At 37.9% G+C, this 13,246-nt stretch overlaps 1 protein-coding gene across 1 annotated transcript in view; it reads left to right on the plus strand.

Annotated features, from left to right (window-relative positions):
* The window catches only part of CCPG1 (cell cycle progression 1), a 25,596-nt gene continuing 12,350 nt past the window's right edge, over positions 1 to 13,246 (plus strand). The window contains exons 1-5 of the mRNA XM_013128240.3: positions 1 to 87; positions 4,647 to 4,718; positions 8,328 to 8,442; positions 9,382 to 9,461; positions 9,647 to 9,854. Of these exons, the coding sequence (XP_012983694.1) occupies positions 4,659 to 4,718; positions 8,328 to 8,442; positions 9,382 to 9,461; positions 9,647 to 9,854 (463 nt within the window). The 5' untranslated portion in view covers positions 1 to 87; positions 4,647 to 4,658. The remainder of the gene's footprint in view (positions 88 to 4,646; positions 4,719 to 8,327; positions 8,443 to 9,381; positions 9,462 to 9,646; positions 9,855 to 13,246) is intronic.

The raw sequence follows: 13,246 nt of genomic DNA on the forward strand, positions 1-13,246 counted from the left end.
CCGCGCGGGCCGGGTGCTGTTTTTGACGGCGTCACTGGCGGTAGCGGCCCCTCGTCTGTGCCGGGCCCCGCTCGGGGCCGCGCTCAGGTAGGCGGCGGCGCGGCGGGACCCGGCCGGCCCGCGGGGGCTGCTGCCTTTAGCCTCGGCTCTGCCCGGCCTGGCCTGGCTTGGCTTGGCGTGGCGTCGGTGTGCGGCTGCCCGGTGTGTGGAAGGGGCTGCCTGGAGCGGGGCAATGCCCGGGAGTGCTGGGACCGGGGCTGGGACAGCCGGTGTTGGTCGCGGGGATCGAGTAACCGGGTGCTGCGGAGCGGCCGTACTGGCTCTGCGGGCGGCGTTCAGCACCGCGCCGGCCCTGGCCCTGGGCGCTGGCATTTGCCAGCTTCCTTCGCTTCCGTCATCTGTCTCTGTGCCTCCGGCTGATGCAAGGTGTTGTGTTTCATAAACCTTGCTATTGTTGCTTTAACTGTTCCGGCACCGCGCCGCTTTCCGTCTCAGGTGTGATGCAGTAACACCTGTGCGAGGGAAGTAACGGTGAACAGCGGCTGGCTGCTCGGCTTTGGGGCAGGTTGCCTTTAGAAGCCACATTTGCTGGAGATCACAGAGAAGAAATAGCCTTTATGGATTGCTAAATATGGTCGTGGAGGAGAAAAACGTTACTTGGGGAAGAAATTATATTGCTCAGTAGAAATAAAAACTTGCATGAAAACCCCAAAGGATAATACCACTGTAACATGTTTATTTCTGCTGTGCAACAAAGAAGCCACTGTGGGAGAGAACTGAGTTTTCACTTGGAATGACAGCACAGCAAGCTCTAGAGAACACTGATTCCTGTCACTGCCTTGTTACTCATCTTTGTCAGTGCTCACTGAAATTGTTTTAGTCTAGGAAATCCTCTATTATGATGGAAGAATTTAGGGATTTGTTTACAGTGGAATGGTTATTCTTTCTGTGACTGATACTTATTCTGCTTCAGAATAAATAAGCAGGATGTGGTATCTCATATTTATTTTTATATAGATATATGGGATAACAGTATCAACAGCCCATATGGCTGTAATTTTACATCTCATGCTTCTGGTTTGCATTTCACTAGGGTTAGGAAAGTAGCTCTGATTCCCTGCTCCTTCCTCCCGCTACATAAAGGTCGAACTCTGAATGTAATGGATATTTATTTTGCCTATAGAAATGTAAAAGGCCATGGGACTGATAGCTTAGGACATTCATGGGCCTAGGATCAGCTTTGCAATTAGAACTGGGGTATAGAAGACCTTGAACTGTCACTTTCTTTTGAAAAACAGTGGTGATGAAGGTATGTAGTGAGGAGCCAAAGCAGCGGAGCTGTGCGTATGGAGGTGTGGAGTTCTGTTCTTTGTATTTCAATCTTTCCTTCTGGCTTGGCCTGATATACAGGAGATGTGGAATACCCTATTGTATCCTTGTTGTTGGACTACAACCCATTAGGATCCTCTTGATTTGTTAGGAAGTTTGCAGGTTTGTGTCTTACTGATTCCTGTCCAAAGCTTTCTTTTTAAAGACAGTGCCAATGTATGCAGCACCTTTGGCTGACGGGAGAGGCACACAGGGTCTTTAGTCAGTCTTTGTCATTTGGTGGTGATAAATATAAGCTGGTGAAGATTTTGTTCTGGGTTCAGATTAGTCTTCTGTATTTCATTTTATTTAAGGGACTGGATGTGACATCAGATTTAGTTCTGGCTCTGTGTGTTACTAATCTTTTGCAGAAATAAGCTGTTTAGCTGATGGTTGAAGTTTAGGAACACTGTACCTATGGTTTTGTTTTTTTTTTTTATTTAAATTTAAGCCTTTTAGGCTGTTTAACCCTTTTAGAGCTAATTATTTCTAATTAAAATGCTCTGCTTTTGATAACTGTTTTACACATGTATATTTGCTTACAGGAATGTAGTGACCCTATACTTGCCAGTCAGTCTTATGTCATGCTATCAGTCTGTCAATAAATTTGGTAAATTTAGTAGTTTGCAATGTTCTTGTAATTATTCTTTTTTATTTCATTCCTGATATGAAAAACATTTCTATTTTGGAGATTGATACCTGTATAAAGGTAGATGTGCAGTATTAGTGTAACATTTTGGTTGAATAAAATGTAAGTGACTTTTGGGGCAATTTATCAAGACCAGCAAATAATGGAAGAGTATCATTGTTTGTGTGTTCCTCTGGGGTTTTAAATTTTTTTTCATTATGCTGATGCCCACATAGGAAGGTCCTGAAGCTTTTGTTTGGGAAGGGAAGACAAATGTTTATGCTTCATGAAGTCTGAGGCCAAGGTAATTCTACTATTGAGTAGAATTGGTTTGAAACAGTGCTAGGTTACTTGTCTGTCAGTTTGTGATCTGGGTGGAGGGGGTGAACACGGTAGCATTTATGTTGAGTTAGCCAGGGCCCATGACGAAATGCTGAGTTAGTTGGAGGAAGACTAACAAGTCTAGTTCAATCTCCAGTGCAGGCTCTGCTGGTGAAATGTGCTCTTCCAAGGTTTGTAAATGCAGTTGTATCAACAGATTCATTTATTTATTTTCTGTTAAAGGATTTGCATTATGTGATTTCATTGCTTTTCATCTAGCACTGAAATGCACCAAAACTGTAATTGCCATGTTATGAAGCCACAGCCTGAATTTCTTCCCCAGTGGAGATCAGACTCACTACTAAGGGCTGGTGGGCTGCCTGTACTATGTTTGCCCCAAACTGCGTTTTCTGTGGTTATGCAAAAGGCTTGGTTTTCAGTGACAATAAATTTGGTGCTTTTATGATCGCTGTGTTCACTGAACTGTAGAATAATTAAATGGGAATGTTTTTATACAAAAGAGAATTCTGCCAAGCTAGTTTCAGATCAGCAGTGCAGTTTTGGCAATATAGCCAGCCACCTTTCTGATAGGTAGCAAGTGCTGGTGCTGGTTGTTACCTTCCTCTGAAAGGAATGCTGCTGCTGAACACCTTGTCAAATGCAACATCATTTAATGACAGCAAGCAGATGTTATCATCTCATGGGAGCTCTGGAATGCAGTCTTTGCTGTTTGGACACTTGTTATTTTGAAGATTGAAGAAGTATGATTAAAAAAAAAATTGATGATTGAACACAGTAGGTTTTTTAAAAAATCCAAAACACCCTCCTGGTGTTCCCTAGTTGAGATTCCAGGAAAAGCACTAATGAAGGAAGAAAAAGATCTAAAGCAAAATGACAACCAAATTCAAAGTAGGCCTTTATAATGAATGGAAATGTAATTTCTCTGACATTGGTACTTATGTTGATTATTAGTGAATAGTTTTGCTTTATAAACTGTTATGATTGTCATTCGCCTTTTTTGCAGAGGAACCCCAAATATATTAGTTGAAGTTGATGGGGGAAAATGTGTCATGTTAGGAAAACATACAATTAAGAAGTATAATGTAAATACATGAGACAAATATTTACTGTGTTTTCTAAGAAACCTAAATGGAATTGGAAGTTTTATTTTTGTTGTGCAGATTTCTAGCCACATAGGCATATGTAGATGCTCTGATCCAAGGCTTGTGTATGTTTTGTGTGTTAACAAACAAGATTGACAATGAAGTAGGGTGTACATAAATTTAAACAAATAGGTGCTTTTCTCTGTGTCCTCACTAGAAGTGATCTGGTGTGGGAAATAAAGCAGATGTCTTAAGGTCTCAGAACAATCTTGCTTTGTCAATATAATAATCATTTTATAGAAGCTTTAGCGAACCATGATTTCTTTTGTTGTTTTATGAAGTAGGATGCATAGCATAACACACAGTTGATTGGAAATTGTTCTACATTTGAGAGTTTCTTTTTCCCCAAGATAAATCCATAGTAAATTTTATTTAACAATTCTATATATTTTAATTTTAATTATAGGAAATGCATTGTTTCTTTTTAAAGTCTTTTTGTTATTTAAGAACTTTAAAAAATAATCAGAACATGTAACCTTAGTGAATACTTGTATTCCTAGTACAGGAGTAAAGAACAGATAGGCAGCTGCAGCCAGACAGCTCTCTTCTGAAAGTAACCAGCCAAGTCATGAAGTAGTGTTATAACAAGTTAAATTGGTTCTTCATTACTTTTTGTTCTGTTTTTGTATTCCCAAGGTACTCTCTGAATTTCCTTCAGAATCAGTAACTATGTTTGAGAGTACTTAAAAGAAGTGAAAGAAACATGAAACATTGTTTTGCCCAGTAATTGAAGAGAATTGGTTCCAAAAATCCTATTTTGTGTCTTCTCAAAAAACCCCACTCTGGTTTTCTTGACTAAGCTGTAGTTTTTGTGCACTTAACAGTTCAGAAGTAACTGCACCTACTGAAACATGTCTTAAAGGATGCTACAGACACATTTTAAATTTGATTATGTATTTTTTTTTGGCTAGCCTTGGCTGGCCAGAATTGGCATGTACCTAGCAAAGCCATAATTGCTCCCAATATAAAAAAGGTAATAGGAAACATGTACAAAAGAATATATTTTTCTTTCTAACTTTTTTTTTCTTCGATTTCAGAGTAACAGTTTGTGAATTAGTGTGGTCCTGCTGTAATGTCATGATTTGGATTCTTCTGTTTCTCTTTTTTCTTTGACAGCAGTGAAATTCTATGTGTTGCATGTTAAAAGAATCTACTTTTACTTGCAGTGTGCTTTGAAAATGTCTGAAAATTCGAGTGACAGTGATTCATCTTGTGGCTGGACTGTCATCAACCATGAGGTACCCCATTTCAAATTAATAAGTTATGTTAGTTTCAGGCTAGCCATATGCAGTAAAATATTTCAACTATATAGATTTTACATATCAAGAGACGGTATAGAAGAGAGGTTTATAAATAAGAAAACTACTGTTCAAAAATACGTATCCTTTACTATAGCTGCTGTAAATTGTGTTATTGAAAAGAATTTTTTTCTATGAAGATTTTACTTTAAGGAACTGATAGAATTTTAGTGAGATGATCTCTGTTCCATCTTTCCTCAAAGCACTGTTGTTCTGTGTAGCTTGTCTGTTGCTGCTAATATATTTCTTTTCTATCCACCCTACCCCCCAGAAGAACCCCAGAAGTACTGGGAGTAGTGGGGAGGAAAAATATCTTGCATGGAAGGGAACTGATTCCGTGGTTTCTTCAAGTCTTTTCTACCACTGAGGTATCTAGTCCTAGCTTCAACAGCTGCTGTTTAGGAGCAGGCCTCTGTCCTTACATTCCATCTGTCCTATTAGTTAAAAATAGGATAAGGGCAAGTTTATGCACAAGGGCTAGAATATTAGAAGGCAGCATTTTGAAGGCTCATGTGAATGCTGTAGTTTGCATATAACCAACTGCTTTTGTTCCTGACTGCAACAGTCTCTGTCTTTTAAGTTGAGCATCAGAGGTCAGTAGGCTGAAGACTGGCATAAAGACATCTGTGAGATGTGCTGCCTCTAATCTTTTGTGTTGCCTCACTCTGCTTGCAGAATGCTTTTATGTTCTGGAGAAAGATGCACACAGACCTACTTGGTTTTACTTGCATGATTTCAAGCACTTTCACATGTGGAATGCTATTCTGCATCGAAAAAGAAAGATATGGGGAGTTTAGAGCATCTGGGGTCTCCAGAAACTAATGGCATTGCAAAGACTGGTTGGCAATCCCTTAGAGAAGGTTATGTTAGAGAGAGTATGTAATTATATATTCCATACCCACAATACTGGTTTTCCCAGGCTTTCTTGCCTCAGGTGGAGTCTGGCGGAAGCTACAGTGAGTGAAGGAATGCCGTTTCATTAGATTTATTGAGAAATGAAGGTGGTGGGAGGGCAGGGCAACTCTCCTCACACCTGTACTGTAAGGTCAGGAATGAGCCTTCTCAGAGCTTCAGATGCTGATTGCTGAGGGTTTGCCATACTTATGCTTGAAGGGTCTTGCTAACTGTAACAGCCTGAAAGGCTTGGAGGTGGAAGGAGATTTAAGAGGGGACTGAGTTTTGAAGTGACTTTCTTTTGTGTTTTCCAGGGACTCACAGCAGCTTTTCGCACAAGTTCTTTGCAAGTCATGTTGGAATTCTGGGTTTCCTTGGCCCTGTTATTGAGGCAGGAAAGCGCAAGGCATAAAATATGTAGAAATAACCTGGATGTTGGCACCTTGTGGAGGAGGAATTGATATGGCAGTGCAGGACTGAGCTAGTGGCAGCAGCTAAGGGAATGTTTTGGAGTTTTTTTCCCCCATTGGGCAAACTGTCACTGAAGAGGTATCTTTCATAATGAAATATACAAAAGCAATCTGATTACTGTGTAAAGAAGCTGTGATGGTAGGTTGTGTGGCAGCAAGTGGAAAGAGCAAACAGACTCTGTGAAAGGCAAAAATCTGTTCTTGGTTCAAAATTCTTGTCTTTTCAAGACCTGTTCAATTCACGTGTGGAGCTCTGTCAAATTTGTATGGCTTCAGTTGTTTCTTGCCCATCTTTTGAGCTCTGCCATAGCTTCATTTATTAGGCATACTTTTATAAAGTCACTGTTGTTTCTGTGTAGCCCTAATTTAATTAGAGTGTTTGTGTTTCCTACCTTCTGAAGTTTGACTAGTTGTATAAAGTGACAATGGCTTTGTTAAAACAAAAGTAACTTTTAATTCCTAGTAGAATAAAGCTTGAGACAAGAGGAAAAAAGGGAACAATTAAAGGTCTGTTGGGATGGGCTCTGTTGTTGCATAAATGTCTACAGGTGAGGTGTGTGAATCTGATGGTGGTCTCTAAGTTTGCAGTGTACAGATTAAATTGATACAGCCATGGAGTCTAGAGAGCAGTAATTCTGCTAAGATCAACACTTCCATTTGATGAAATAACTTGCTGTCTTGACTTTACTCACTGTATTGATTGTAAAGGTGCCTTCAACAATTTGCTCAGGTGTTGACCCTTGAAGTTAGATAAGATTAACGGTTTATCTTACTTTCCTGTAGCAGTGAGCAAGTCAGGCTGAAGTTGCTCAGGAGCTCTGAGAGGCCTTACTTCTTAGTGCGGACCTCCAAAATACTTTTCCTCTGTAGTCCTGAGGATTTTTGCATCTCTACAGATCTGGGCTGAGGTGTGGGTGTAGTAAATTTTTTTTTCCTTTTTTTCCTTTTCTTTTTTTTTTAAGTCTTTAGCATTTAGTATTTAACTGTATGTTTTCTTTCCTGAGATCTCAGTCAGATTTTAATGTTACTTATAATTAAGTGGCAAATTTCTGCAGAACATTTGCAATTAAAATTGTGATATGTAGTCAAAAGATACAAAGTGTATTTCAGATTGCTAAAGCAGTTAGCTTCTGAAGTCTTTTAAAAAGGCTTTAATGTGGTTGTAGAATATATCTTATGTAGCTTTTTGAGGTATCTGTTCTTCCTCAAGTACAGCCTCCTCTTAAAATCATACATGTTTGCTTGAGTCCCGAAACTGATCTGGAAGTATTACTACTGTAATTTCACACCTGCTGTGGCAAAAATAACTCCCTCTGTTTACAAAAACAGCTCTAGTTATTTATGGATCAGAGTGACTTTGTATTTTTCAGTTACATTTTGCATGCTTGTACTTTTCTACTAACCTTACTTGTGTTCCATCAGTTCTTTTAAACAAAAATTACAATACGAAAATGAAATATTTAGAGTTGCCAGCCATACTGGTTACCTTTAGTACCCTGCAGTCTCCGAGCATTGTGTATCTTCAGTGCCTGTGTTGCTCTGGGGTTGTTGCTGACTGGCAGCTGACTAATAGCTATGGCTCCTTTCTAGATTAAAGACAGAAATCCAATTTAGAGATTCTATAAATATTTGTTTTCCTGGTGTCAGAGATGTCCTGTTAAAACAGCCATTCAAATTTGCCAGCAGGAATTGAGATGATTTTTCCTGGTGATAGCACTTAGTAGAGTACATGGTGGCACTCTTGGAAGTTCCATTTTGGGGAGGGTGTGTGTGTTTGCATACACTACATGGACATGTATGCAAGAATTAGATCCCGTATGCAAAATCTCCCTTTTCTCTAAATTCTATTTAGTAAATAAATCAAATAAAGCTACTGGGAAATAGTTCTTTAAAATACTCAGCATAGTTGTTAACTTATGCCTAATTTTCCTTTTTCCCCTCCTCACCCTCGCCCCGAGTTGTCCTTCTCTGCCTTTTTTCAGTCATGGTCGTAACACAACAACAGTTGTTTCCCTGTAGCTAATTACTTGGTATTTCTCTTGTTTTCTTTGCTTAAAGTCTTCTTCAATTTTTAAGGATATTACTCTTCTGTTTTTATTATTAGAGTTCTATTTTCTCTGTAACCCTTTCCTTCTGCTTTACTGATGGAAATCTGTGGTGTTCATTTGAAACTCTTCAACTCCAGGGTTCTGACATAGAGACAGTGACTTCAGAAAATGGAAGCACAAATGATAACCCTGAGTTTGTTTCAGAAGAATATGTTTCTTTGCAAGAAGAGGAGCAACCAATTGATTTGCAAGGTGAGATTTAAAAGAGGAGTAATTCTAGAATATAGGTAAGTATCTGTTGTAGCATTGGCATAAAACTGGTATTTTTAATAGGGTTTGTAGGCCTCTGTCAGAGCTCTTGCTTCATCAGAGGTATGGATAATAATCAGTCATCAGCTCTATAAAAGTATTTTTTCTTGAAATAGATTAAATTAATAGAATGTCTTTCATTTTGTCAATACTTGAGATGTGTTATAGAACAGTATGCACTGCTGTTGCTGGAAGACAGTTTATAGAATTGCTGTTGATAAAAGAAATATTCCTTAATAATGTCATAGATCAAATAAGAGTAATTTGGAAGGAGCCATCAATGCTTTTACACCTAAGAAAATGTGCTGAGTTAGCATTTATTAAGTTGGAAGTCTAAGACTGGTGCATATTAATAAAGTGAAAATCCTTCCACTTTAATTACTAAATTAGATACTAAATTTTTGAATGTTGGCATGAGAACACAGGCGTGACAGGTTCAGTGTGCAGTTGACTACATTTGAGCTTGGCCATGTTTCCAGATTCATAATCTCTCCTTGTACAAATAGGACTAGACACTCAAACTCCAGTGACTGTCTGGAAAATATTTTTATTATCTTAGCATATGGATGTACTGTGGTGCTGCTTAGATACAGTGTTGGTTTTTTACCCGACTCTGCATTTCATTTAGAGGTTACTTGCATTATGATCAGTATGAGCATTTGAATTCAAGTATCCTCCAAACCACTATATTGTGTAATAACAAATTGGACTCCAATTTTTGTTAGAGAGTTATTGAAAATGAGATTTAGTATATTTGTAGAAAAAACTTCACTGATAATAGAAATCTGCCACAATTACACACATTTTTATATTATATATGGGTGGGCATAATTTGTGGTTACTGGTTTTAATCCCATGTTTGGTTTTTTCCTTTTCATATAGCTCAGTGCAGCAATGATGAAGAGATACCAGTGGCAGATAATACTCTTTCTGCTTTTGAGGAAACTCAGGTAGTTCCAGAGGTAAATTGCATTATGTTGTTCAAAAGCTTCTGTAAGCTCCATGTGACAATGCTAAGCAATGTTTTGAAGGCATTAACATAAAGATATAGATTTTCCTTTTTTTAAAGCATTGAGAATTCTTGCTATGTTTCAAGGTTATTTTGTTGAATGTATCTGAATATTTTTTACATTGCCCATTTCCCTAGGGAAATAAAGAAAAAATCCCTGATGATGGCTCCGGCATTGGAACTATTAGTGATGATTCTGACATTGTTACACTTGAAGCTCCAAAATCAGAAGAAACTCAAAGTCAGGAGGAAGCTCCAGCTGATGGTGAAGAAGCTCGAAGTTCAGATGATTTTAACATGGGTTCCTCCTCTAGCAGTCAGTATGCATTTTCCCATCTAGAAACTGGTAAGGACAGCAAATTACTAAGTAACTGTGTGCAAAAATGTCACCAGGAAAAAACCAAACCAAAACAAAGCAGTCTTTGCTTAGGAAACCTTCTCTGTGTGGAGAGGTGGAAAGATAATCAGTCTTGTTGAGTACGTGTCCAAGTAATTTGCAGTGTCTAGAAGAACTTTAGTTACCCTAAATCTGAACCTTTGTCCAAAGGTATGTCTACAGTCTGTTTATTTGAAAATGCTCTCTCCCGATAAGTGCTTGCTATTTTAAATAGAAAGTAAATTGCTAGCATATTTTTGAGAATTAAAATTACTTCTAGTTCATAGAGTAATTGTAGGGTTTCTCTGGGCAATTTTAAAGGCTTTTACAGAGCTGACATAAATAACTAGCAGCTGAGAGAGAATTGACTTTTTGGGACCATGAGGATTAGTAGCAGCATGACTACAAAAACTTTTTCTTACCTTCATAGCTACAAAGAGTGTATATATATTTTTTAAGATTCTCACAGTACTTGGCAGAAATATACAATGCATTGTGTTTAGGAGGAAGGATAAGAATATTTGGCCAATTAAACCCAAGAAAAAACCCAACAAGCCCAAACAAAAATACTTACTCTTGTGTTACTCTTCTCTAGTTCTCTAGTCTTCCTTTTTAATCCTATTTTGCTGCTTATTTGTAATCTTTTCTGTTCCCTTTATTCTCTATAATACTTTTGTGTTAGTGATTTTTGGTTTTCAAAGTGAGTTTATTACAAGAGCAGGACTTTTCTTAAAATACTGTTTTATTTTAGAAGTAGAATAGAGCATTGTTAAACATTTATCTGTCTGTATAGTATCCATTTGAATCAGAAAATAACAGCTTAGCATCTAAATACGATGAGTGACTGTCATCTTCTCAGAGTCTTCTGGATGACTTAATTTAAAATTTATTGACTTTTGTTTTAGGGCAGAGTTCTAAAAATGTTTTTTTTTTTTTTTTTTTTTTTTTTTACTTTTTCCCCCATGTTCTTGTACACAAAAGTCAGTTGGCTGGAGGAGCTGAGGAAGATTCCTGATTGTGTAAGGGGATGGGGAAATGAGGTGAAAGAGCATGTGTCTCGCAGTCTTCCTTTCCAAGGTGGTGTGATTAAATCAGATCAGCTTGTGTAAAGCTGATTGCTTATGGCTTGCATGAAGTGTTCTTAAAATTAACAGTAGCTATCTGACTTGATCTTGTAGTAGTGGTATTCCAAACAGATGCTAAAAGCCAGTCCTCATTGAAGAATTTGGCTAAGCTGCCAGTGTTTTATTTGCTTTTTTGAAAATTGTTAAACTTACATGTAGATTTGGAATGGGCATCGGTAAGCTTTGTAATACATTTTAATATGGGTGCTTGGCTGTTTTAAATGAATGGTTCTTGTTGGATTCCAAATCTGTGTGACTGGCAGAAAGAATTTCTTCTTCCTAACGGAAGCTGATTTCAGCATGGTCTTTAGTGCTGTGCATTTGATTGACCATGTATTACAGAAAATGTCTGGAGTACTTTTGCATTTATTTTACATGCCAGAGTTTTAGCAGTCAGAGTTTTCATGCCACTTTTTTGGTGATGGAAATCTTTGCCATTCACTGCTTGTTGAGTTTTCTGTTGAGTTGGAAAAGGATGAGCTTCAGATTTTCCTTATATAGATACTAAAACTTTTAATTGCAAACCTGCTTAGCTGTCTTCACTGTGCAAACAAATATTTTCATATTGCTTCGTGAATAAAGTTAACTAGAAGAAGCTCTCATATGCTGAAATAAACTGCATCTAGGCTTGAGTTGTGTCTGTGCAGAAATGTCAGAAAGACAAACTGATAACTGACATTGTTACTTCATGTGGTTTCTAGTGTAGCTCTGACACTGCAAAGTCATAGCAGAAGCTAGATTTTTTGCACTGCTATTGTGGTCACACTTTATTTCTTTTATGCCCCTTTTCATCCTGTGAATGTTAGAGGGTACAGCTTTGTACTGAATTCTTACAGCAGCTGTAAGGCAGTGTCATTCTTGCCTGAAAGTGTAATGGTGTTGACAACTTGCCACTAAGTGCTTTTGAATGGCTGTAAGTGTCTTACAGCTTTTTCTCTTTGCTTTCTGATTGTCTGGGGTTTTTTTTCTGCCTTTCCTATTCTTTGCTGTCCAGTATATATCAAAAGATTTTTCCATTTGGCTACTAGCGTCTTGTTCCTTAACCACTTTTGTATTCCATATGTGTAAGCTTCTTTGGTTATTGAAAAATCCCTGAAAAAACCCAAATAAGTGAAGGTAGCATCTTCACTTATTAAGTATGGCCTGCATAATCTTTTATAATGTCTGACCTCTGCATTCTAGTAAATTCTAAATACCTCTCTCCTGACTAATTTCAATATGCTTGTCTTCATTGTGCAGGGTTGAGGAAGTATGCATCTGCTTCAATGACTGATTCTAAAATACTGTCCTTTTCTGCCAAGCTATATAAATTCATTTAAAGAATCTGAATGTCAATTAGTGGTTAAAGTGATATGTCTTTATTGCAATGTGTGCTTGGTTGGTGTGGTTTGACTAACTGACTAAAGTGGATTATTTTCTTAGGAGGGGAAGTTGTCTTTTGTTATGTGACATGTTTCTTGTCCATGGAGTCAGAAATCAGACGTGTATTCCAGATACTAATTGGTAATCTTTTCTGGGGTTGATGCAATCACATCTATTAAGTTGGAATTAAGTGAAGGATCTGAGATGGCAATGCTTTTTATAGATAATGGCCAGCACTGCTTTGCATTCTTGTCCAGTGGTATGTGCATGGTTTCGCTCAAACAGATGATTTTCAGTTGTGAAATGTTCAAGGACAGTAACTCTGTATTTATATTTCTGCATTTGAGTGATGATCTCTGGTATGAGAATGAACAGCCATATATCTAGACGGTGCATTAGCATTGTGTAATTGTGGGCATCAAATTTAGTGTCTGAGCCACGAGCACTTTGTCATGTGCTGGAGGCTTCATTGATCACACTGAATCTATTTTGGGCATGTGAATTAGGTACGTGAACATAGATATTTTAAAGCTGCTTTTTCACCCTGCTACTGCTTTCCCTTGCTATTTGCCTTAGTCTTGAAAGTAATGCTTTCAAAGGAGAGAGATTAAATAATCATCACTTACCTACTGGATTATATACATTTATATACAGTACATGAAGCAGGCATTTGTACCACAAAACAAGAAGCAATTACAGCTCTGTTATTATTTTCCCAGCTTTTTTGGGCTATAAGAATGTGATCATACAAATGGTATCATAAACATTTTACAAAAAGAATACAAAAGGGTTTTTTTATGGTTAGAAATGGGTCTTATCTTAAATCTTTGCCAATTCAGTCTTCCAAAATTGGTAGGTAATGGAAGTGTTTTGGAT

This window comes from Melopsittacus undulatus, chromosome 9 (genome assembly GCF_012275295.1).
Source record: "Melopsittacus undulatus isolate bMelUnd1 chromosome 9, bMelUnd1.mat.Z, whole genome shotgun sequence".
Classification (NCBI taxonomy): domain Eukaryota; kingdom Metazoa; phylum Chordata; class Aves; order Psittaciformes; family Psittaculidae; genus Melopsittacus; species Melopsittacus undulatus.